Here is a 25,676-nt window from a genome sequence, read left to right as displayed (position 1 = left end):
CATTTTATCATGCGTTTTTAAATTGTTTTTAATTTTTTTGTGTGTGTTTTAAAATTTGTATATTGTTTCTAATATTTTTAATTGCTGTAAACCGCCCAGAGAGCTTTGGCTATGGGGTGGTATATAAATGTAATAAATAAATAAATATAAATAAATATAATAATTCTTCTATCCCAAAGGAAGGAATTGGATCAGGTCATTTCTTCAAGCTACCTTATATATTGGCCTCATGATGTTTTGGTGGAGGAAAAAGTTGATTATCAGTAGAACTGGCTGAGCTGCTTTGAATGTTGTGCTTGCTTGTTTTCATAAGTTAAATACTCGCTTGGAGACATCAACATGTCTTTGTTGTTGTTATGTGCCTTCAAGTCGATTAGGACTTATGGCGACCCTATGAATCGGTGACCTCCAAGAGCATCTGTCATGAACCACCCTGTTCAGACCTTGTAGTTCAGGTCTGTGGCTTCCTTTATGGCATCAATCCATCTCTTGTTTGGCCTTTCTCTTTTTCTACTCCCTTCTGCTTTTCCTAGCATTATTGTTTTCTCTAGTGAATTATGTTTTCTCATGATGCGTTGAAAGTATGATAACCTTAGTTTCATCATTTTAGCTTCTAGTGATAGTTCTGGTTTAATTTGTTCCAACACCCAATTATTTGTCTTTTTCGCAGTCCATGGTATGCGCAAAGCTCTCCTCCAACACCACATTTGAAATGAGTTGATTTTTCTCTTACCTGCCTTTTTCACTGTCCAACTTTCACATCCATACATAGAGATTGGGAATACCATGGTCTGAGTGATCCTGACTTTGGTGTTCTGTGATACATCTTTGCATTTGAGGACGTTTTTCTGGTTCTCTCATTGCTGCCCTCCCCAGTCCTAGCCTTCTTCTGATTTCTTGACTATTTGTCTCCATTTTGGTTAATGACTGTGCCGAGGTATTGATAATCCTTGACAAGTTCAATGTCCTCATTGTCAACTGTAAAGTTGCATAAATCTTCTGTTGTCATTACTTTAGTCTTCTTGACGTTCAGCTATAGTCCTGCTTTTGTGCTTTCCTCTTTAACTTTCATCAGCATTCATTTCAAATCATTACTGGTTTCTGCTAGTAGTATGGTATCATCGGCATATCTTAAATTATTGATATTTTCCCTCCACTTTTCACACCTCCTTCATCTTGGTCCAATCTTGCTTTCCGTATGATATGTTCTGAGTATAGATTAAATAAATAGGGTGATAAAATACACCCGTCTCACTCCCTTTCCGATGGGGAACCAATCGGTTTCTCCATATTCTGTCCTTACAGTAGCCTCTTGTGCAGAGTATAGGTTGCGCATCAGGACAATCAGGTGCTGTGGCACCCCCATTTCTTTTAAAGCATTCCATAGTTTTTCATGATCTACACAGTCAAAGGCTTTGATGTAGTCTATAAAGCACAGGGTGATTTTCTTCTGAAATTCCTTGCTCCATTCCATTATCCAACGTATGTTTGCCATATGATCTCTGGTGCCTCTTCCCTTTCTAAATCCAGCTTGGGACGTCTGGCATTTCTCGCTCCATATATGGTAAGAGCCTTTGTTGTAAAATCTTGAGCATTACTTTACTTGCATGGGATATTAAGGCAATAGTTCGATAATTACTGCATTCCCTGGGATCCCCTTTCTTTGGAATTGGGATGTATATGGAACGCTTCCAGTCTGTGGGCCATTGTTTAGTTTTCCATATTTCTTGACAGAAATATAATAATAATAAAATTTTATTTATCAGATGCTTAAATATGTCTTTAAGTAGTAAATATTTTTGTGTTTCTGTGCATTTTATAAAATCAGGGGGACAGTTTTCGGTGGCAGAGCTAAAGTACACACAGCTGAGAACGCCCAGGTTCAAATCCCAACTTAACTTCCAGGGTTGTTGTGAGAATGTGATAGGAGAGAACAACATATGCTGCCCTAGCTTCTTGTTTGAAAGATGCAACATAACTAATTCAAAATTTTTGTGTCTACCTTAGTGCATAACATTGTACTATTGTGGTATGTTTATGAAATGTAAAGAGTAGCAATGACAAATCCAGTGTTAAGATAGACGTGCAAACTGTTGCGCTAAGTAATATCTGAGTGTGTTTTTGTTTTTGCCACTTGGGAAACTAGGAAATAAATGAAAGTTCATCAAACAAGAGGGATAGGTCTCCACAAAAGAAACAGCGGACTTACATGCAGAAGCAGCATATAGATTGATAGCAGGTATTCAAAAGAACAACCCAAAATGTTTTTTTTTATGTGAGCAATGCTGCTTAGGGGTGATTGTAAATATAAATGGAGGTTATATTAGATAGTTTGAGTAAGTGAAGATCACACATCTGCAGACTAGATTCAAATGGTGTGTGTCGGCATCTTTGGGAAAGTATTGTCAGGAGTTTTTGTGGGTGCAAATATTCATGTCTAGTCCTTGGAAGTTACTTGCAGTTGCCAGAGGTTATAAGAATATAAGAAGTGCCAGCTGAATTAGGCCAGTGACCCATCTAGTCCAGCATCCTGTTCTCACAATGGCCAACCAATTGTCCATTAAGTGCAGCTATGCAATTTAAATCCTTTCTTTTTAATCTTAACTTAATTTTTAAAAATCAAGTACTAACTTGGGTATATCTTCATCACAGGGTAATGGGAATTCTGAGCTAATGAATATTGGCCACGTGGAGTAGCCTGGCATGAAATAAAGGTGAGAGTTTGACTAAATAGTATAATGATTAGAAAATGATTAGGATTCCACACAAGATCTAAGAATGAAAACGTTGAGCACAGATTTATTTGATAATATTTTTAGAATATATTTCTATTGTTTAGAAAGTAGATTTACAGCAATCTTAAAGTTGTAACTAATAACCCATATAGAAGAGAAAAACAATATAGCCAGACTATTAAAACATATTTAGTTTTATAAAATGAGAATCTTTGCTAATTCCAGATGCCGAATGGAATCAAAGTGTCTTCATCTGCTTAGGGTGGAAGATCAGGGCATAATATGTACAGACTTCCCAGAGATGACTTTCAACAACAGAACAATTTTAGAAGAAGCCCTATTCCTAGTGGATGATGACATCTCTCTTAAAGCAAGCTAGGAAGATCATAGAGATATAGTTTTCTACGTACAGGGGATTTTTGTTTGTGTGCATAGAAATATTCAGTGACAGCCACACACAAAACCCAAATCTGAAGTGGTATAAACCAGACATGAGTTTTAGCTCCTCACTGAGGTCTGTGCATTGCAGATGGGATGCACCATGGCAGCAGATGCTGGGGAAGTGCTGAGGATGGCCTTTGCCACCAAGTCCTGGTTGAGAGTTTTCCAGGACCGTCTGGCTGGCCAGACTTGGATATAGACTTTTATGTAGGAAAAGTGTGCTTTTCACATTTTTCAAAACTGGCTGGCTTTGAGAACTAGTGGGGGACCTGGTTACTGATAGCTGAAAGTTTTTAGCATAAACTAAATGAAAATGCAGAGCTTCCTTGAAACTTAGCCTAAAATCAGTCAGATGCTGCCACACCATAAAACTTGTTTGCCTATCTTGGTGACAAGAGTGGTGGACTAAATGGACTTGTAAGGCATTTCTTTATTTTCTGAAAGCTTCTGTTTGAGATTTGTAGGGTTATAGAGAACATAAAAAGCCACAGGTTTATGACCCTTGTGTCCATACAGTGTTAATTAATTTCCAGGCTTTTCCCCCAACAATATCATAGAGCGTTGTTTAATAGTTTCAAGTTTGTTTTGAAGTGCCTGATGGATCAGCAGTTTGGACAGGTTGAATGTAACATCTTACACTTTCATGAATGTGAGCTGGACTTCTAGGCAAACAATTTAGATGCTCCCAGATTGCACCTCTTTCTTGACATGTTTCTAAAGATGCCCAACATCCTTTTGGAATGGTTTGATTTCAGTATATTCACATGCCAGAATTTGAAAGGCATCTTGTAGAACTTTGTAAGTCATTGTGAAGACAAATAGGTTTTCTTGCTGAAGACCAATTATAGGTTGTGTGGGTCTCATGCTAGTAGGTGCACAAACATAAGAACCTCAGAAGAGCCTGTCGCTGGACCAGGCCAGTGGCCCATCTAGCCCAGCATCCTGTTCTCACAGTGGCCAGCCAGGTGCCCATTATGGGAAGCCCGCAAGCAGGACCCGAGTGCAAGGACACTCTCCCCTCCTGGGACATGTTCTAATGAAACGTTCCCAAGTTTGAGCAGTTTGGCAAAAAGTTCGCATTGATTCTTTAGGCTCAGTGAAGTCCCCAACCAGTTTCTCATCCCTCAGTTCTGATGCTGTTCAGGCCTTGGATGTGCTGCTCTTTCTTATTTCCAGAAGTGGGAGTGAGTTGTCTTGTTAATATGGCTCTTTATTTTTTAAAAGTCCCATGATGTTTCTCATGGTTTCTGGAACGTCTTTAATGCAGCTTGGTGAATTGCAGACCTCATTTTCTTTTTCTTGCCTCTGTTTCATTTGACACAACGGTGTGAATAGTGGAGACTCTGGGGCACTCATCAATGTGTGTGCAAGGAATTGGTTGTGATCACTTTACTTACATCAGGTTGTCCTGGGAATGACAAGGACGAGAACTCTAGTTGAGTGGTCTTCACTCGGTCCAGACTCAAGGCCCTCCTCTGACTTCCAACACGCACCATGGGAACCACTTTCACTTTTTCACTTTCGATGTGATGTTCATGATTGACAGGAAGGTTGCCCCACCCACCTTTCAAAGTTGGCCCACAGAGTGGCAACAAAAAATGAGTTAGTGGGAGGGGGTAGACCTGGCTAGGCCTCCCTCCCTTTACCACCCCCAACTTTTTTTAGACCTCGTTAAGCCTCCTGTTTCCCATCCACTAAATCCTTTTTAGACCTGACTAAGGCTGCAATCCAGTACACACTTACCTGGGAGTAAGTCCCATTGAACCCAGTGGAACTTATTTCTGAGTAGACGTGTATTGGATTGCACCCTAAACCTCCCTGTGTTTCCCCACAGCCCCTTTAGACCTGGCTATGGCTTCCTCCTTTTCCCTCCCACCTCCTCACCCCCTTAAGACCTGGCTGAGCCTACACCCCCACCCCACAAGGAGGAGGGAAGCAGGGGAGGTTGGTGACCCAAGCTAGTCACAGGGAAAACTTGTGACCCACCTCAGGGTCACAACCCATGGGTTGAAGACCTATGCCCTAGTTGAGTTAATGGATTTAGATGTTGGGGGTGATTTCTAATCCTACTGTAAATCTGTAGTTCTGATCACAATCCAAAAGTTCTTAATGAGTGTAAACATTCTGCTATTTTAGGCCAATCATATATGGACCTTGCACAGTTTGAATCTGTTCGAGGATGTCGTTCTTTTTGATAAGATATGAATTAGCTTTCTGTGATATCTGAATTTTTGTTTTTTTCTGTAATATCTGTATTTATCTAGCTTATTTCTAAAAAAAGCCAAATATGGATTTCATCTAATTTTTTCTAATTTTCTCTGTCTAGTGTTTGAGAACCTGAAACAACTTCAAAATGTTTAACAAATCATTTGGAACGCCTTTTGGAGCCAACACAGGTGGCTTTGGGACAACTTCAACTTTTGGGCAGAGTAAGTGGTCTTGATACTTATTGTGAGGAAGCCTATGAATGAGACCATCGGATGCTGCCTTCTGCCAGGCCAGACTTCTTTGTCCATCTAGTCCAACAGCATCTGCTCTGACTGGCACATGGTTCTCCAGAGTCCCTGGCAGACAGTCTTGCATATCACCATCTATCTGATGACAATTCTCTGGAACAAGTTGGTTAAAAAGCCAACATATTGTCTGTCAGATATTTGGCTGAGTGGCTCTGAATTGCTGCATGTGCTCATATAGAAGCTGCTTGCGGCCTAGTAGAGATTGTGTATAGAGCCATGTTCCATTCAGCAGGTTCTTCACTTGCATTTGAAACAGCTTCACTTCCTGTTGGTCAACTGTGACTGCATCTTACATACTGTCAATTCCTTGCTACGCAGTTCTAGCCCTTTTCTGTGCTCAGACCGTATTGTCTCATTGCCCAACTCTTACTGCTTTGCAGATGCTGGCTTTGGCACTACAAGTGGAGGAGCATTTGGGACGTCTGCTTTTGGATCAAATAATAACACAGGAGGACTCTTTGGGAGTGCACAGACCAAGCCAGGTAGAGGCATTATCGCTGCTTCTCACTCCTTAACTGGAGTCCCTTCAACGGTTGCCTGTTTGCTTTGCTCAGTTCAAGGTGTTGGTTCTTGCCTTAAAAGGCAGGTTAGGGCTGAAGTACCTGAAGGAGTAATTTTATCTTGCTTTACAGACAATTATTGCCCCCCAACCTGGCTCGCATCACTAAAAAAGAGAGAGTCTCTGCTATCGGGTTTATACATTTAAACAAGGGGAAGCAGAGGGAAAAGGTAGAGGAGGGAAATCAGTTCTTCAAGGCCAGAACAAAGTCTCTTGGCTGATGGATGGGGCCAGAGCATCCTTTCTCCTCGCTTTTGCAGTCTCAGGGCAAGGGGCAGCAAACACCCTGAAGCTGCTCCTTCTCTGGCTGATGGATGGGGCTAGGTTAGTCAGCCCCTTGTTGTGATGCTCTTCCCATGTCAGACTGTCCATGCTTTCAATATCTTCTGCTGAGGCTCTTCTCCAGGTGCCTCCTTTATCAGAAGGTGCAAAGGAGGAGATCTTTTCTGTGCTGGAGCTCCAGTTGGGAAGGGCCCACGCTAAAGCACCTGGCAACTATGTTCCAATTTTTTGTTGCCAAAATAAATAATAAATAAATCTGTTTACCAGACATTTTAACTTCCTCTAGGTTTTTTATTGGTTTTTCCTGTTTTATTGCTGTTGTACTGAAACTCTCATCCCAACAGGACAACTGTCAGTATATAAATTCGGTGATTTATTAAACCAATAGATAATCTCTCACTTTCTTGTGTCTAACATGATTGGATATTTCTGGTTTCAGGGGGGTTATTTGGTTCAAGCACCTTTAGCCAGCCAGCCACTTCTTCTACCAGCACTGGCTTCGGATTTGGAACATCAACCGGAACTTCCAGTGGGTTGTTTGGGACAGCAAGCACTGGAGGAGGCCTCTTCTCATCCCAGAACAATGCCTTTGCACAGAATAAGCCTGTGGGGTTTGGCAGTGAGTATAATCTCCCTTGCTGTTTCTAAACCGGTTTGAATAATTCTTGGTGCAGAACAAGTACCTGCTGGGTGCTGCTGAGCAAACTGTTCAGTCTCGCTTGGCTTGGCTTCCACCTCCTTTTGTGTTCTTGTTCGTCTGAGTGCGGCATGTTCTGGATGTCAGTAGCAAATCGTTCAAATTATTTCTTCTGGAGGGAGGTTCAACAGGAAAAGGTTTATATATTATTAAACTGGTATCCCACACTTCCTCCCAAAGGTGTTGTTGCTGTTTATTTCTATCCCGCCTTTTAGCCAAAAGTTTTTAAAATGTTTTTAACGCTGTTTTGTCTTAATGTATTTTAAGATCTGTTTTTATGATGTTTTGAAGTGTTTTTAGTGCCTTGTTTGCCGCCCTGGGCTCCTGCTGGGAGGAAGGGCGGGATAGAAATTAATTAATTAATTAATTAATTAAATAATAAGTCAGCTTACAAAAAATAAACACAATATAGAAATACATATCAATAAAAACAGTACAATTTACAAAAATTAAATAACAAGGTAATAACATTGTTAAAAAGCAACAATAACAACTTTCAATGAAAATGAATTATGCAAGGCACATATATGATCTTTTACTTTCGTTGGAGTCTTGCATTCCTTATAAGCAGTCCCTGAAGACCCTGTTCCTCCTTTGTATCCTGGTTTTGCCAGAGGATTTGAGCATGTGGTACAAGACTGCTTGATGTTCACAAAAGCCTAAGTTGCTCAGGAATGCCATTTCCCCATTATGAAGGATAATTAGATTGAGTAAAGCAGTACACTTAGCTCTAGGAAATGGGTCATACAAAATGGGTCAGCATATTTTGTCTTGGCTTTATTAACCGAGCACGTGACTGTGCTACTATTGACTCCTCCCGTCCTTGAGTCCCATAGGTGTGCGCAGAGAGCCTGGGAAGGGAGGGATGTTTGCCCTTGAGCTGAAATTTAGCAAAAGGGGCCAGCAGCACCTTGCTCCAGCTGCCTCCTGCAAAAGCTCCAGGGGGAAGGGTGAGAAATGATTCCAGTGCCACTGCCCCACATTTACTTTCCCTTCTGTTGGGGTTTTGCAGGAGCCAGAAGTGGCAAGGTTCTGCTGGTGCTTTCTGCCAAAAGTGTGACTTGCAGGGTGGAAGCTCCCTCTCCTTTCTTCCAATTCCTTGTCAAGGAAATAAGTTACAGTTTTGTCTTACCACAGCAGCTGTGCCTCCTGCAAAAAAACTGAGAGGGGGTGGGGGAAGTCTGCCACTTCTGTTCACGGAGGGTAAGAAATAAAGGTGGTGGCTTTTCTTTCTTTCCATTAGGTTTTTGAAGGAGGTAGCAAAAAGCCGCACCTGGCGGAGCAGTTGTAGGGTTATGTTTGTCTTAAGAGTTCTTGCCACTACACTGTTGCCTTCTGCAAAAGCTTCAACTCAGACCAGTACCACTTTTCTTTTTATCCTGGTTCTTAGGGAGGGAAACGAGGAGGATTTTTTTCCATGAAAGTTCTAATAAGTTTTGAGGTAACCTTAGTTCCAAAACTTTTTGCTGCAAAATGCCTGCAAAAGTGACTTTTCAGGAATACTGACTTGCTTAAAGCATGTGTGATACAAAATGTAGGTGAGGAGGCATGGAGGATTTTGAACTGTGTTTGTGTGCATGCTGTGAACCCACCACATATTTGTGGGGTTGGAGCTGTGAAATCTGGGCCAGAAGGCTCCGGTCTGCAGCAGAGGTTACTGTGCCATCCCCCTTCAGAGCGTAAAAATAGGTTGTGTTAGAGGGCCTCATGCCCAATGGTCAGAGTTGCCCACAAAGAATATGTCAAACAACTCATGTTCTCAGCTACTGAATGGTCTTTGGAAGGACAAGCCACTTTGCTCTTTACGTTGCCAATCTGAGCTGTAGGACTGTGGCTTTCCCAGATGTGCTTCACATACTGCCTCTGCCTTAGGTGTTTTATCAGAACTTGGGGAAAATAATAGTTGGGATCAAGAGTGTGATCTGTCTAGGCTGTGCTGATGCTTTGGTCCATCTCAAACTATTTACACTGTTGTGACTCATGAAGCGCACTCTGTGTTAACAGAGCAGCGCGTTCTGGAGGGAGAGGTGGCGTTCAGGAAATAGAAGGATTTCTATGGATAAATAACTCAAAGTTGGCTTTTAAAAGGACTACCAGGCTGGAATAGCTTTCCAGACAAGCTTATAATCAGTTAAAAAGTAGCAGAGAAGTAGAATTCGTGACTGATCAAATTCAGACATTTTTAGGCATTGCTGCGTATTCATAGTTTAGAAAAAAATTGTGGTTGGAAACCTAAAAGTGAGATTTGAAGAGACTCCAAATTGTGCGGTGGGCCAAAAACATTCCTTCAGTCCTTGTCACAGGGCATAGTACTAAAACAAATGGATATCTGCTTTAGAAAGAAATTAAAGGTAGGGGAGATACATTCATTCTAGCTCTTTCATGGCATTGAATGTCTCTCCTTTTACTTGGGCACTGACTTCATGTTTCTTTCTTTACAGACTTTGGGACAAGTACTAGCAGCGGGGGTCTGTTTGGAACAACAAACACAACCTCCAATCCATTTGGGGGGACATCCGGCTCCCTCTTTGGATCAACCAGCTTTACCACTGTTCCAACTGGCACTACCATTAAATTCAACGTAAGTCCGATTTGCTTACTCTTGAAAATGATTTCTATTCCTTACGCCAGCCTTCCTCACCCTCCAGATATTTTGGACTAAACTACCCCCATCCCATCCCAGCCACCTTGTTTGCTGGGGCTGATGGTAGTTGTAGTCCAAAAAGTCTGGAGGGCATTAGTTCAGAGAACCCTGCTTCACACTCAACCGTTCTGTTCATTACACTTTGGCTTTGGACTTCCTTTTCCAGTGAAAGGCATGTGGGGTGCCCCCCTTCATTACTTTTTTATTTATTTGGGACATTTATGAACTGCTAAATATTACAAAACGTTATCTACAATAACAATAGGGATTCTATGATAAACAGATATCAAAGTTCTCTTTGGATAACTGTTTTAACTGCCCATGAGTCAACTCATCCTTCTGAGAAAACCCATAGAAATAGGAAAGTAACAGAAAATAGATAGGGGATCCAGATTAATTTTGCAGCCACGTCCATTCATGTGGCAAAAGAAGAAAGCACAGAATAAGAGCACAGGTGCAGTATCTCTTCCTGTTCTAGTTTTAATGTTCTGTTTATTTAAATCTAGATGAGTATATACATATAAACAGGGTAGGAAATGTCAGATTCACTTGTGAATATAACCAGCCTGGATGGGAGGAGTTCACTGTCAATGTGAAGTTTGGGGAGAGGCTGTAGCTCAGTGGCCAGCCCACATGTTTTGCATGCGGAAGGTTCCACGTTCAGTCCCTGGCATGTCCACGTAGGCATTCCAAGTGCATTGCTTTGATCTGGAAAACTTTAGTGCAGAGGTTCCTTTAAGGAGAAGATGGAATAGATCTTGAGAGTTCTGTAGCAGTTGATGGAGTAGAAGATGAAGAGATTTTGCAACAGCTCTCATGAGCCCTCCTGCAGTCATGTGCATCAGTGAAGATGGCAGATCCCTCCTGCTTGCAGTATAGCAGGAAGAGCAGCAGGCCCAGCCAAGACTATGAGGGCTATCTGCCATGCAGAGAAGGGCCTCCACAGCCAAGTCAGCCTAGAACAGGAGCAGAGGCAGGCCATAGGCCAGGGCACTGTGTGGCTTAGTGCCAAGATGGTGGGAAAGCGTCCACGTCCTCTCCATGCCAAGGCAAGCGACCCCCCCCCGGGCTGTTTATCTTCTTTGTGCCTTCTCCCAAGAAGCTTGTCGCCCTGTACTAGCCTTGTGACAAATTTGTCACCGAGGACACTTAATAGCTGAGTGGGCATCTGAGCCCAGTACTCAAGCTATTGTAGTGTAGTGGCTTTTATTGTAGTGTGGTGGCACTTCAATGCTCACAGGCATATCCCTGCTTCATCTTTATGAGTGGCTGCTTATAGGATCTCCCACAGCAGGTGTTTGGCAAGCGGGAATTAAATCTTAACGTAACCTTAATGACTTTTCACGGTTTCTCTTATAGCCACCGACAGGTACTGACACAATGGTTAAGTCTGGAGTCAGCACAAACATCAGCACCAAGCACCAATGCATTACTGCTATGAAAGAATATGAAAGCAAATCGCTAGAGGTCAGTTGGTCATCTGTATGTCTCCCTGCATGGTTGCCCCTGTTTGGTGCCATTCCCTCCTGTGGTTCAGATGCTGGTGTGCTCTGTTCACCGTATAATGAGGGTTAGGTAGGAGACCTCTGCATTTCAAGCAGAAAGAATGGAGCTGACGTACGGGGCAAGGGGTTTGTCGTGGGCTACACGCTGCACTGGGTTCACATGACGGCTGCCAGGGGAAACTGGTGCTGGAGTATCTGGGGCCTGTCTGATGCCTCTTTGGGCAAAGGCAATTACTAGAGTTACATTTTGCCCTCTTTGAAGACCATGCTCCATGGAAACTCTTTACTCGAATGGTTATTTCACTGTTTTTGCCTGAGAAGGCGTGGTGGTGGCAAAGGGGAGCAGCTGGTGTCCCTTGAGATGTGTCTGTACTCAGTGAATATTTCTCGTTTAGGAGCTTCGTTTGGAAGACTATCAAGCAAACAGGAAAGGTCCTTCCAACCCTGTGGCAGCTGCAGCCACGCCAGGCTTGTTTGGCTCCTCCGCTGCCACGTCCAGTGCAGCCACGGGGCTCTTTGGTTCCTCCACTGCTAACACTGGCTTCTCATATGGACAGAATAAAGCAGGGTTTGGAACCAGTAAGTATTGATGTGCTGGCTTAGACGCAGTGTTTCATAATCCTTTTTTATAATCCTTTTGTCATGTTAATGCAGTTTTAAGTTGCTTATCAGATTTATCAAATACATAGAATAGTCATGTGAAGTGCTGGTTGTGTGACTGATGAAATGCTGTCAAAACCTCAGGCAGACAGAGCAGTCTCTTTTTTTTACAGGGCAAATGATGCCCTGTGCTCCTTGAGACAGGCAGGAAAGAATCGCAAATAAATTCTCAGAGCGAAAAGAAGCACCCAGGAGAGTTGCTCTGAAGAAGTCGGGTGCCATGCTTAATAGTTTATAAAGAGGACGTTCAGTTCTGATTTAAGATAGTACCTTGCTTGATATTTTATGCAGTTAGCAGGCATTGGTCCCTGTTGGCAGAATGGCCCCTTGATCTCCCACAGCTGTTCAAAGATTTCTTGTTCTCAAATGGCCCCACTCACTCAACCTTCCTGGCCCTTCCATCTGGAAATCCTTCCCCACACCTGCATGCCACCTCTGCTGAGGCTTCTTCTTTTTGATTGTCTGGGAGCTTGTATTTTTGTATGGTTTTGTTAGTTGGAAATTAAAAGTTTTTTTTTAAAAAAAAAAAACACCCACCCTCTAAATAAACCTTTGTCTGGAAGCCTTAGTTTAACCCCTCAGTCCTCATCCCTACTCAAAACAAGGCCTAAGCATGTGTGAGGAGTCATCCTTTCAGTGTAGTGGAACTCTCTCCTGTTGGAAATCTAGCAGGCATCATCCCTGCAGAGGTTCAGACACCCAGTTAAAACAGTTGTGTTTCAGGAGGCCTTTCCACCACTAACGTTCTTCTAATGTTTAATTATCTGATGTTTTAATTCATGTTTTTGAATGTTGTATATTCTGTGTTTTTATTTTTTGTACTCTGAGACCCAGATGTGACAGAGTATAATGTTTTTAAATAAATAAAATACAGCTGCAACTGGTCACCTTCATCCCTTGTATCCTATCCTGTCTCTCCTACTATTGAAATTTGGATGGCAAGCTTCTTGAAATGTATGCCAGGACTGTTGGTACCATTATATAAGTAATTTGCTTTGGCTCTTTTGTGTCCCAGGTACAACAGGCTTTGGAACAGGAACAGGAGGCCTCTTTGGTCAGCCTCAACAAACTACCAGCCTTTTCAATAAGCCTTTTGGCCAGCCCACAACTGCGCAAAACACAGGCTTCTCGTTTGTGAACACCAGCACCCTTGGACAGCCCAACACAAACACAATGGTAAGGTAACAAGGACTGTAGTAACACTGAAGTCTCACTAAAAGCCTTCATAACTCCTGGTGACTTGGTGTATTGATTTCTGCAGCTGTTTACTAAGAATACTCTTTGATCAGCATCCAGCTTGTCTAACCTGGCCTGTCAGTTTCTTGTACTATTTTACTGTTTTACTGCGTGATTGTCAGCATGCTGATTAATACAGCAGGTAGCCTTATCCGGGCATTTCTGTATCTATTGAATATTTCTCCAGAGTTAAGGTGAGGGTTAAGGATCTCACACTAGTGTTTAAAGCCCTAAATAACTTGGGTCCCAAATATGTGAAATACTGCCTCCTTCCCTACAAACCCCCTCAGGTGTTGAGATCAGCAGAGGGGGCCCTTGTGGTAGTTCTGCCAACCTCAGAAGCTCGGGGTGGTGGCAGCCTGGGAGAGGGCATTCTCTGTGGCAGCCCCTAAGTTGTGTCTGGCAACTTCACTGTACAGCTTTACGCAAATGCTGAGAGTGCACCATCCCTGTTTTGTGGTTATGGTTATTGTTTTTAACACTTTTTTTTAGATAGTTCACTCCTTCTCTGTCAGTTACCGAGCAACTTGCTCGGTAGTAATAAAAAATAAAAAAGCAATAGTAAGTATAGGTGGAAATGTGTAAGTAAGGACCTCTGGTTAAAAATGAAATTGGACTGTACAGGCAACTAATCCAAATAGGCTTTCATATGAAGGTGTTGGGCCTTTAATAGATATACCCAGTAATCACTACAGAAACCCTATTGTAAAGGAAGTTTCCCTATTATGGATACCCCTGTAATGGAAAGGATAGATGGCGAAGCCATGTGGGGAATGCAATGCTGAGTGGAAGAGATCAGCTGTCCTCATAGGCTTTGGGAAGTTGCCTTTCTCATCACGAGAGGCAACCTTGCGAGTCGGTGTTTGGTTTGGGTTTTCCATCCTCCGGTGAGGGCTGCTTGGTACATTGCCATGTGCGTGAGGGCAACCCTGAGGTGCTTTTCTGCCCAACACTTGAACCTCCATTCAGAAACAATCAGGCATGCATAGATTCAAGACTTTTTAACATTTTCCACAGCGCAATGACTGAAATGAAGGTAGGTGTTCTGCTTGCTTAATGCTCCACTCAGCTGAACGAAATGCAAGCACCTCTGGTCTCGTTGGTAGCCACCAGCAGAGCCCTTAAAAAAAAATTGTTGTGGTGCAAAAACAGTTATCCTCAGTATCCAGAACTGATGCTTAGGGTTTTTTCTAAAAGGAGAAGTTGTAGTTTTTCTTTCTCAAACATCCCCTAATGCTTGCAGGGTTTATTTGGAGCAACGCAGCCCTCACAAACTGGAGGCCTTTTTGGAACAGCTGCCAATACGAACGCTGCTACTGCATTTGGAATGGGGACAGGTCTCTTTGGACAAGCCAGTACAGGATTTGGTGTTGGTGGTTCGGTATGTCAGCTGGGAGTAATGAGGTGTTCAAGGGTGTGAATGCAGCTTGTTTCCGCCTGCTGCACACGTCTGCTTATTGGTGTTCTCCTATGCGAAAGCAAGGCTTTGCAAGTATTTTTCCAGAGATGGTAATTGTAACATTGGTAATGATTAGAAATATTCAAGAACTTTGGCTTTGAACAACGTTTAGAAGGTTTTTTCTAAGCAAACCTGTAAACTGAGAGTGGCTGCCAAATCTAGGCATCCTTTCCTGACATATTGAGCTATAATTTAGCAGGCCTGGCCCAGCCTTTGGGACTGTGAGCCCCCCTTCTCTCTTCACGCTGCCCTTCTCATCTGAAATGGGGAACTGTGGTTGTATATCGGTTTTCTAACTAGGGTCTTAAACCATATGGATCTTGATTTTAAACCACAGACTGAACACGGTTTGGACCTGCTCAGTAAACTGACATTGAACCACAGCCTTTCATTTTCAGAGGTAACAGGGAACTGCGGTTTGAGGTAAGCAGCAATGCAAGAGGGGTGAACCTGCCACTTATTCACTGCTTGCCAAATGAGTGCCCTGAGCACCAGCTCTTGTGCGCATCCTCATTAAAACATCAACTTCTACACTTTGGCTGCTTACTTTCAGTGCAACTGAAGCAGGGACTATGCACATTCCCAAGCTGGCATGTGAGGTACCCACGTGCTGGGTTGTCTCTCCTGTTTTGCCCAGGCAGGGACCGTGTGATTCTTGGATTGACTATGCCATGCTCTCTCTGGCTTGTCCCTCCAGTGTTTTGTCACTGCCTCTATCCAAGCAGTTGTGTTTGATCTCTTGCCCTCTCTCTGATCTTCTCCTACTGCCTTGCGCTTTGTTCTCCCTTCTTCAGTCTGCTCCCTTTCTACACCTGGTAGAAACCTGCTGGGATGGAGAGGGCCAGTGGGATGCAGTTATCTCTGGATACAAACTATAGGAAGGAATTGGAAGGGAGTACTGGAGGTGGTGTGGCTCTGTACATATCCAGGAGGACAGATAGATTCCCTCTCTCCTACTCTAGCTAGGACAATACAACTAAAATCTGCACCATTGCATGTCATGGTGCAAGCGTATCCAGCTGCCTTATTCTAGAGACCAGGACCATGTTGGGAGATGAAAGGGAAGAGTAAGGCTCTGCATGTCTCTCTCTTTCCCCCCCCCCGGCCCTCTTTCCTTCTCCTGTATGTCACTACTTTGCAATGCACAGCAGTCCTGCTTATGATAATAAGATGCTGCTGTGGGCCAATGCAGCCAAATTTGTATAGGGCAATTTTATTGATTATGTGTTTTCTGCAAACATAATTCTTTCCAGATCTTTATTGACTGGTAACTGTGAGAAAATGCTAATTCTTATTTGTTGACTATATGTGAGAAAAAGGGATACTGTGAAGTTTAGAATGTCTGTTTTTCTTTCAGTCCCTCTTTAGCAACAAGCCTGCTGGATTTGGAACCACAACAACCAGTGCACCCTCATTTGGGACAACTACGACTGGGATGTTTGGTAACAGATTAGAAACTATTGCTTTCCATTTGGCATAGTTACTTAAAGAGGTTTAAATCTATTGCTGTTGCATTGGCTATATCATATGATACACTGTGGACTAAATTATGATGTTGGTAGGCCTGGAATACTATTTGTTAAGCTGTGCTGCATGGGGGCAGCTGGGAGATTCTGGGTGCAGGTGGTTCTGGGCTTTTCTGCAAGAGTTTCATATTGAGTGCCTCTGTCTTCTTACGCAAGTTTAGACTTTCCTAAAATTAATACAAAACAAACCTGAAGGCCTGTGGTGTACTCTGAGCTTCTTAGGAACCAAGTAGCAGTTCATTGTCCCTGCCACTCTTTGTGGTTGAAGAGGTGTGAAAGGCAGCTGGAGAGAGCCTTTTTCATCCCTTCCATCAGGGTTTATCCTTCTGATTCTTGGTGACAGACTTCCCACGTTCTGGTGAAGGGGAGAGGGGAGTCCATGAAGAATTTGTAGCATCTTGAACAACTGCCCATGCCGGCTTGCTTCCCATTTTGAGGCTCCTGGATACAGATGATGGAAACTTCCCGGCTAAATACTTCTTTTAAGTGGCAGCCAGCTCCACTTTCCAGAAAACAGTTTTTGTAATCTAGAAAGACTTCTGCAGAAATACAAGTGGATTGTGTGTACTAGTGATGACAAGCTAACCATGTGCTGTGCTTGTGTATCTAACAGTTGTATGGAAGAGAAGGTTTTACGACCCGCTAATCATTTCTTTGCTTGTAGGTTTTGGTGCAAACACCACTGGGAATAGCCTCTTTGGAAACAAGCCTGCAACTGGGGCTCTGGGTACTGGACTCGGAACAGGATTTGGAACAGGTAAAGGACAGAAAGATTTCCACTGTTGGAAACTGCCCCTCCCCTCTCTCTCTGTTGGGCTTTTAGCCAGGATTCTGGTGCCATAACAGGGATTCACTAAGCATAACAGTTAACTGCAGGCAAAAAAATAAAAATCCAACTTCTGTTCCACAAGGCAGGAAGATGTAACACAGTGTGAAATTATAAGGCTTTTATCATCTTATTTCAGTTTTGATTTCTTTGCTATTTCTAGTCATTTAATGCTGTGGGCACTCATTGTGGTATTAACACTGCAGCTGACATCATGGTGGTTGTAGTGGTCAGTATATTCTAAGACTGCTCCTTCACGTTGCTTCTCCCCATCAACTCCCTCCCGCCAGTCGTCATGCCGTTAACGTAAGAAGTGACAGCTGTGAGGCCTTTTCTAAGCAGCCACCGTTAATATGTAACTCTGTGACTGACAGAATAGCCAGGTTTAATAGGATGCATCATTTCGAAATTTGCTGTTGAAATGAAATCTGGATGTTGCTTCCTTTGCAAAGCAAAAGTTGGCTGGTGGTGGGGAGGTGGAGCGTTTTCCTGAAGCACTAAAAATTACCATCCTCCTTTGAGCTGTCTTGAAGGAAGGGTCTGAATATGTATTTAGCTGCTGGTTGCTCATGTTGGTGTTCCACAAACTGTTCTGTTTCTCTTCTTTCCCTCCTGCAGCTCTTAGTGCAGGGCAAACCTCGTTGTTTGGGAGCACCCAGCCTAAATTAGGGGGCACGCTGGGGACAGGAGCATTTGGTGCCCCTGGATTTAATACATCAACAGCTACTCTGGGTTTTGGAGCTCCCCAGCCTGCTGTGGGTAAGTGCCTGGCTGACAAATGAATAGTCTGAACTGAAATGGAAGCAACCCTGGCACTGGGCAAAAGGCTGCATGAGGTCAAACTAGTTTACTGTCACTCTGCTCAGCGTCTTGGACTCCGGGTTCCATCAGTCCTAGCCATCAGGGGAAATGTCCTGGGGTGATGGGAACAACATCCGAAGGGCACTGCTTTGGCTTACTGTACCTTTGGGTACCCTTCAGTTCAGCCATAGCTAAAGAATGAGGGAGAGGGTTGTGCTTCAGAGTGGTTACGGGTTAGGTCAGGTAGTTCTTAGTGTAACAAAATGTGTGGCTTAAGCACCACCTTGTGACTCTTGCACGCTGAATTAGGCAGTGTACTGTCACAATGTCATGCAGATCATTTGTCCTTGTGAATGGAGGGAGGCATTGTCAAAGGGTTCGCTTCTCCCTTTGAGCTTGGCTAAGAAGAATCGGGTTTCCTCTTGATATGTCAAAGCTGTGCTTTGCGGTTCTTGAGTGTGCTGTCTGAAGTGCAAACCCCACACAGGGTAGGAATATCGTAGAATTGTTTCAGTGAAGGCAAAATGTGCAGAGAAATATGGACGGAAAGCACTGTTGGGGCAGGGCAGGTAGATCCCTTGGAAAGCACCTGGAGAGAGAATCTGAGTGTCTCCAAGTAGTTCTTAAGGTGAAGATCTTGCCTCTTTATTTTAGTGAGAAGCATCTTAAGGTGAGAAAACACTTAACTTTTCCAACCAGCTTGGTTACCGGGAAAAAGACCATCTTGTAGCTTTTGTACATGCTTCACTTGTAACTTAGTGTGTGAAATAAGCTGTGGACTTTGCAGGAGAGTGTGTGTCCTGGCACACACACCCTTTTCACCCAGCTTTGAGGCCTGGTGCCTCCATCGGTCGAACGCGCTCCTCTGCCAGCAATTTCGGGTATTGGACTGATGTCCTCCTTTCTCTCGCATTCAGCTTTGACAGACCCAAATGCTTCAGCAGCTCAGCAAGCAATTCTTCAGCAGCACCTCAACAGCTTGACTTACTCGCCCTTCGGGGATTCCCCTCTCTTCAGAAACCCCATGTCCGACCCAAAGAAGAAAGAGGAGGTAAGGGGGAGAAAAGGGGGAGGTCACAAGGGGAGAAAGAAGACAGTGAAACTGTCTGTCAGGAGGCGGGACCGATGCAAGACAGTATCCATAGTTAACTTGTGTGATTTGGGGGAAGGGAGGAGGGTAAGCGATCAGATTCAGTCCTCCGGCAAAAGCAAACTGGCTCTGTCCCTCCCTAGCAGCCTCCTTAGTGTGGAGAGGAGGGGTGGCAGAACAAGAGAGAGAATCTGATAGGATAGCCCCCTCCAGTTTACATTGTGTGTATTTACAGAGACTGAAGCCAACCAATCCGGCGGCCCAGAAAGCTTTGACCACGCCCACTCACTACAAGTTGACGCCTCGCCCTGCAACTAGAGTGCGGCCAAAAGCTTTACAGACGACGGGCTCCTCTAAATCCCACCTCTTTGATGGCCTGGATGACGATGAGCCAGCCCTGTCAAACGGGGCTTTCATGCCCAAGTGAGTGTTGCGTCTTGACCTTTCATGTGTGAACATGTAAAACTGAAGTGTAAGATGCCTTTAGAATGTGGCTCTTGATGCTCTTAAAATGTGTTACACTCTGGCTTTAACCTAGAACAGCCCAGCTTTTGTTGGACGTAATTGGTACTATTCCATTCAAGATCATTCTTAGTACCTGCACGCTTCAGTTAGCTCAGTGATTTGTTTTGAAGTGTGTGTGTGTGTGAGAGAGAGAGGGAGACAGAGACGTGTGTGTGTGTGTGTGTGTGTGTGTGTGTGTGTGTGTGTGTGTGTGTGTGAGAGAGAGGGAGACAGAGACGTGTGTGTGTGTGTGTGTGTGAGAGAGAGAGAGAGCGAGAGAGAGAGACTCCACCCACCCCACCTTGCTGTGGCTTGGGGTTCTAGCCAGTTTTGGGTCACAGCCCACCACGTGAAGACCACTGGTGCACCACAGCATCTCAGTCTCTTTGCTCTCTTTTAGGAAAAGCATTAAAAAGCTAGTTTTGAAGAGCCTCAAGAGCAGCAGTCTTTTTTCTCCCACTGGTGGCGAAGATGATGGCCTGGCCTCGCCATCTGAGTATCCAGAGAATGGAGAACGGTATGTCTGCCTGCGCCTTAGAAAAGGAGGACTTTTGTCTTTGAAGTAAGCAAGCTTAATTTTAAAGGGGCAGGTCCAGCTGCAGCGGCTGAGTTGAAAGCATTTCCAGATCTCCTCTGTTCTAGCCAGGGCACGTAGGATATTGTGCCCCTTGTGTTGCAAGGGTGACACTCGCCCTGGAAAATAGGCTCATCTTCTCTCCTGTATCCTTACAGCTGCCTGGCTGGCATCCTCCTCATGCTGCTGCAGATTAAGCTGTAAAACACAAGGCCTGTTGGGTCACCTGCTTGTGAGGACTCCTTAGCAGCACCTTCGGTGGTGTGCAGTGTAGCGCTGAATAGATTATTCTGTCTCAACACACGCTGCTTCATCTGTGAAGCTTTTTAATTGGAACTCACATGATCCACACAAATGGTGTGACTTCCTTCTTTCTCAGATTCAACTTCCTCTCCAGGTCAGTTGATGAGAATCGCAGGCATGATGGAGAACAGGAGGAGGAAGACCATCCTCGCGAAGTGACACGGTACTACGCCAACCCCATTGCCAAGCCCATCCCACAGACCCCAGAGAGCGCTATGCACAAGCATCACAACAGTGTGGATGACACCATCATAGCTCTAAACATGCGTGCTGCCCTGCGGAATGGGCTGGAAGGCAGCAGTGAGGATGCCTCCTACCATGAGGAGTCCCTGCAGGGCGACCATGAAGAGGAGACAGAGGACATACACCATGCCCATCCAGCAGGTAGGGCAGTTGCTCTTCTGATGGTCCAGCTGTTCTCTCCCTGCTAATGTGCCCAAGGACTGATTGGAAAAAACTTGGAATGGCACAGAGTAAGGGGGAAGGTTGCTTATAATGTACACTGTCATTTGCAGTCCTTCAAACTCTCTGGCTGTAATTTTCTAGCCTTAGATCTTCTCATTCAAATGGCCTTTTCTTTTTTTAAAAAAAAGTAAACCTTGGTATTTCAGTGATTTTCTAAAAGACACTTGAGTTGGTCTTCCCTATGCTTCTGAACTAGGTTTTGGTGATCCATGATCCAAGTTGGTGCAGGTTTGTTCAGAAGTCTGTTTTCAACAGTCCAGAACAACTCTAGCAAAAGTCAGCTTGGACTGACTGGCCTTAAAGAAAATGATTGTGTGAATTATCCAGCAGTGTGCTTCAGGGTTGGATGAGTGGCTTTATGCTGTTTGTCCAGATGTCTGTACAGCTCGCTGCTGTCAGCCCAGGCAGTGAGTTTGGACCCAGCTCTTATTCATTCAAATTTTCTCTCTCTCTCTATCAACCCAGCTCTTCTTTATTCTCTCTCTCTCTCTCTCTCTCTCTCTCTCTCTCTCACTCTCTCTCTCTCTCTCTCTCTCTCACACACACACACACACACACAGAGAGAGAGAGAGAGAGCATTCCCTAGCATGGCAATACAGCAACATGTAATTGGATCTGTGGCATCAGATTGCACTGATTAATTTTAAAAATACATAATTCCTAAAGTGTGTTGAACTGAGGAACATAGGAAGCTCCCTTTCTATCAAAGCTGTACCTCAAGTCACTTTATTTCTCCCTTTCATACTCCTAGTGCACACTTCAGTCCTGAAGTAGGCATGTCTTTGTTCTCTGTAGCCGATTTCTATACTCATTTGCTGTGTAAGTGAATCGTTGTATCTATTGTGAGAGTTTCTGGTCTTCAACCAGGTTTTGGTTCTTTTAGGAATTGTTTTAACACGAGTTGGATACTACACAATTCCATCCATGGATGAGCTGGCCAAAATGACAAATGATAAAGGAGAGTGTATTGTGACAGATTTCACCATAGGCCGTAAAGGTGAGGATTCTTCTCTGCATAAAGGCCTTTTCTGCTGCAACTGCCTTTCCAGATTCTCACATCCCTTTTGGATAAGGGTCAAGTAACTGCCTAGCTTGGAGGAGAAAAATTCAGGGCAATGAAATGTTATTAAAGTATTAGGCATGCTACCTTGAGTCTTGCAGAATACTTCTAGGATCACTCGGTCCATTCTCACAACAGTTTTACTAGAGGCTGTTCTAAAGATTCCTATCCTTTATTTTGATGGTGAAAAAAATCTCTCAAACCCTGTTTCGATTTTGTCAGGAAGGAAAGAATTTCTCCCTCAGCCTTTCAAGTAATCATTAATATTTGTCATAGTGGTTGAGGCACCATAGCCTCTGCAGACTGCTTTGGTTTCTTCAAGTACGTTCCACAGTCCAACAGAGTTAGATGCTCTGAAACACAGCAGCTCTGATCTTAATCACAGATTTTAACAGGAATCTGCAGTACAGATGACAAAACTACACACAATATGCACATGTTTAAAAAGTCACTGGGACGGGAAAATGACACTCATTGGTACATAGATGCAAAACCTAATTTGTGGCATTATTTTTATTTATTTATTTATTTGTTAGATTTTTATACCACCCCACTAGCATAGCTCTCTGGGTGGTGTACAACGCATTAATGTACAGGGGCCTGGTTAACGCATGAATCCCCCATAATCATTTCTGGGAATTGTCCCAGATTCCTGTTGCAATGTGTCTCCTCCTTGCACTCATTTCTAAGGCATGCATGGGGGGGGGGACAGTTTTGGCACACTTGATCAATGAGAGTTCACAGCACTGTTGCAGCAGCACTCCAGATTGAGCTCACACTGAGATATTAATCTTCTCTCTAGGCTATGGCTCAATCTACTTTGAAGGTGAAGTCAACCTGACTAATTTGAATCTGGATGAGATTGTGCACATCCGTAGAAAAGAAGTTATTGTCTACCCAGATGATGAACTGAAGCCACCCATTGGGGAAGGATTAAATAGGTAATGCAGAATGTTTGTTATCCTAGAGTTGGCTCATGTCCTCTGATATAGTTAATTGCTTTTTTTAAAATGTGTTTTTAAATTTGTATATTTGTTTTAATGTTTTTAATTGTTGTAAACTGCCCAGAGAGCTTCGGCTATGGGGCGGTATACAAATGTAATAAATAATAATAGTGAGGAATAGAATTATTATTACCAACATGTATGGCAGGTTACTACAATTTTAAAATATGGCATTAAAAACAACTTAAAATCACAAAATGGTGTGGGTGCAGCTACTCTAGTTTATCTGTAGGAGTGTTTACATTTCAGGCCTCAAAACCTGCTTGTTTCTCAACAGGAGGGCTGAAGTTACTTTGGATGGTGTTTGGCCCACTGACAAAACCTCACGTTGCTTGATAAAGAGCCCAGAACGGCTGGCTGAAATGAACTATGAAGGCAGGCTGGAGGCTGTCTCTCGGAAACAGGGTGCTCAATTCAAGGAGTACCGCCCTGAAACTGGGTCGTGGCTGTTCAAGGTAATACCAACTTCTTAGGAATAAATGGAACCCATTTTCTTACTACCAAAGCCCTAGCATCTGCTTGTTACCCCACCCCACCCCCGCTCCAAATTACTTACAAGATTGTAAAGCACACTCCAAAGGCCATGAGGGATAATAGCAACACTACACTTCATTGCTTGCACAAAATGCAAACCACCCCATATTGACTGCTCTGGTGAATCTTCAGAAACACTTTTGTTTCTAGAACAGGAATGGAGAACTTGTCCTCTCCCCCCCCCCCATATTGTCAGAATACAACCCCATCATCATCCGTAACCGTTGGCCTTTGTTGGCTGGGGCAGAGGAAACCGTCACCTAACGCCTTCTGGGTGCCCCATCCCTGGTCTGTTGGCAGCCAGCATAGCTTGATAGGCAGGATTTTATCTTCACTTACTGATATTGACAGAGCTATTTTCTGCCTTGTAAAAGTTTGTTCAGGGCTCCACCCATACCAGCTTTTGTTTCTGCCCAGGTGGCTCACTTCTCAAAATATGGCTTGCAAGATTCTGATGAGGAAGAGGACGAACACACATCAAAAGTGGAGCCAAAGAAGTTAAAAACTGCTCAAGCACCCCTGCCTGGCCAGTTGGTGTCTCAGCAAATGGCTCTAAGTGGAAAGCCAGCACCTCCCTCCAAGGTAGGAAGAAAAGTATAGTATGAATGGAGCTCTCATAAAAGGGAAGGTTGAAATAAGTTGTTACGAGGGAGGTGTCTCCGTGTGGTTCTGACCAGCTTGAGTGCGGCGGTTCTCCACATGTGATGGTTTCCTTCCCCACCCAAAGTAAAAATCCCCAGGCTTCCCCAGCAGCTGATGGACACAAGAAAGGCGGTGGCTGGTTGCATTCCCTCTTCTAGTCCTGATGGGCCAGGAGATAAGAGGGAACCTGTAGAAACAGATGCTTCATGTGCCTAGAAGCAGCCTGTATAGGGAAACTTGGGATGCCTCCAGATCTCTGCATTGGCTTCTAAAAACTCAGTTGAGGTATTTTGGTTAGGACACCTGATCTTCTCAGGGAAATGTTGCTATGTTCTGTCCTTGGCGTCATGGTATAGATCTGAACATCTTGAAAGGCGAGCTTTGAGACTTCTTTTAAAAGAAGAGGAGTGAACACACACATAGCCCCCCCCCCCCGATTAAGTGGGTCAATTCACTTTTGCTCACGCTTTGTATACAGTGTGTAGCTCTTGCAGTCAATACTGGTGACTATAGGGGGGGGGATGAAATGTATCAAAGGTTGGCAAACCAAGTCATGGGAAGTAACTGGCAGTTGTTCAGGGTTCCCTGGGCACTGAGTGAACCACATACCTGCTCAGATGCTCTCGCATCCATCGCTTTTAGCACAAGCTGATGAGTTGTCACTTTCGCTGTATTCTGTGTGAGATGCTGCCTTCCATGTGTGATGGCGATTTTTTTAAACTATTCTTTTATTACTGCATTTATGGTTTGTTCGCCCTGTGCTGCTTCAAGAGGAAGGGTGGAATGTAAATGGATGAAATGAATGCATACCAGAATTGCAGCAGTTCAGGTTTCCTTTTTCAACTTTCTGGTAATTTGCCTCCTCCTCTCTGCCTGCCTGAAGTAGCTTCCTGAAACTTACTTTAGCGGAGGAGACATTATGATGCCGGCATTGCATATTGTGATGTGGCATTACCATAGTGGTCATTCTCTCCAGTCCCCCCTTACACCGGTTCAGCAGCTCCTCTGTGCAAGACAGTAGTCTGGTGTGGGAGGCCTGTGCTGTGTTTTCTAATAACAGTAGGTGCTCATACTATCTCTTGACTTGGGTCTGAACTGGATTGCATCTGATGTTTGCAGAGCCCAGATGTTGAACAACTGGGGAAGGTGGTGGAATTTGACAGTGATATGGCCGACATCACTCAGGAGCCTGCACAGGATTTTGTCGTGGAAGAGAGCCTTGCGGAAGAGCAGGAACCGGTGCCGGCTTCTACCCACATTGCATCCTCTCTGGATATCAACCCTCACACGTTGCAGGTGAACAACGTCTCCATTTGTACCACTAACCTGGTTGTGTCCCCTTTACACTCACACTAATGCCTTTCAGTGAAATCTGCTTTGCCTTCTGGCATTCTTTGCTTTCTGCAGTGGATTCTGGTTCTTCAAAATAGGGGGTTTTCAAACTGTTTTTAGCCTTTTATTCAGGAAAACTTGAATGAATATTTTCTTTTTAATTAAAATATATAAGTTCAGGGCAGCTAACAGTCTAAAAGCAATAAACAACACCCCCCCAAAAAGAGAAAATATTAAAAGCAGAGTTAAAATCCTAAAAGCAACAGAATAAAACAAATACC

The 25,676-nt window shown here is 43.8% G+C and overlaps 1 protein-coding gene across 7 annotated transcripts in view; it reads left to right on the top strand.

Annotated features, from left to right (window-relative positions):
• Positions 1–25,676, top strand: part of NUP98 (nucleoporin 98 and 96 precursor) — a 46,751-nt gene that overhangs the window by 1,310 nt on the left and 19,765 nt on the right. For 3 of the 7 annotated variants that reach the window (XM_061629217.1, XM_061629215.1, XM_061629221.1), the window contains exons 2-22: positions 2,653–2,714; positions 5,503–5,605; positions 6,073–6,174; positions 6,973–7,152; positions 9,672–9,811; positions 11,234–11,341; positions 11,775–11,958; positions 13,055–13,215; positions 14,519–14,656; positions 16,092–16,176; positions 16,925–17,017; positions 17,705–17,845; positions 18,805–18,938; positions 19,213–19,400; positions 19,882–19,998; positions 20,435–20,742; positions 21,707–21,820; positions 22,686–22,824; positions 23,165–23,342; positions 23,839–24,003; positions 25,183–25,359. In XM_061629217.1, coding sequence (XP_061485201.1) covers positions 5,530–5,605; positions 6,073–6,174; positions 6,973–7,152; positions 9,672–9,811; positions 11,234–11,341; positions 11,775–11,958; positions 13,055–13,215; positions 14,519–14,656; positions 16,092–16,176; positions 16,925–17,017; positions 17,705–17,845; positions 18,805–18,938; positions 19,213–19,400; positions 19,882–19,998; positions 20,435–20,742; positions 21,707–21,820; positions 22,686–22,824; positions 23,165–23,342; positions 23,839–24,003; positions 25,183–25,359 — 2,928 coding nt within the window. In that variant the 5' untranslated portion in view covers positions 2,653–2,714; positions 5,503–5,529. Of the gene's footprint in view, positions 1–2,146; positions 2,240–2,652; positions 2,715–5,502; positions 5,606–6,072; positions 6,175–6,972; positions 7,153–9,671; positions 9,812–11,233; positions 11,342–11,774; positions 11,959–13,054; positions 13,216–14,518; positions 14,657–16,091; positions 16,177–16,924; positions 17,018–17,704; positions 17,846–18,804; positions 18,939–19,212; positions 19,401–19,881; positions 19,999–20,434; positions 20,743–21,706; positions 21,821–22,685; positions 22,825–23,164; positions 23,343–23,838; positions 24,004–25,182; positions 25,360–25,676 lie in introns of all 7 variants that reach the window. The other 4 variants (XM_061629216.1, XM_061629219.1, XM_061629218.1 and 1 more) reach the window with 4 other exon arrangements.

Source organism: Rhineura floridana, chromosome 5 (assembly GCF_030035675.1).
Source record: "Rhineura floridana isolate rRhiFlo1 chromosome 5, rRhiFlo1.hap2, whole genome shotgun sequence".
NCBI classification, from domain to species: Eukaryota; Metazoa; Chordata; class Lepidosauria; order Squamata; family Rhineuridae; genus Rhineura; species Rhineura floridana.
This window is presented reverse-complemented; position numbering and strand designations above follow the sequence as displayed.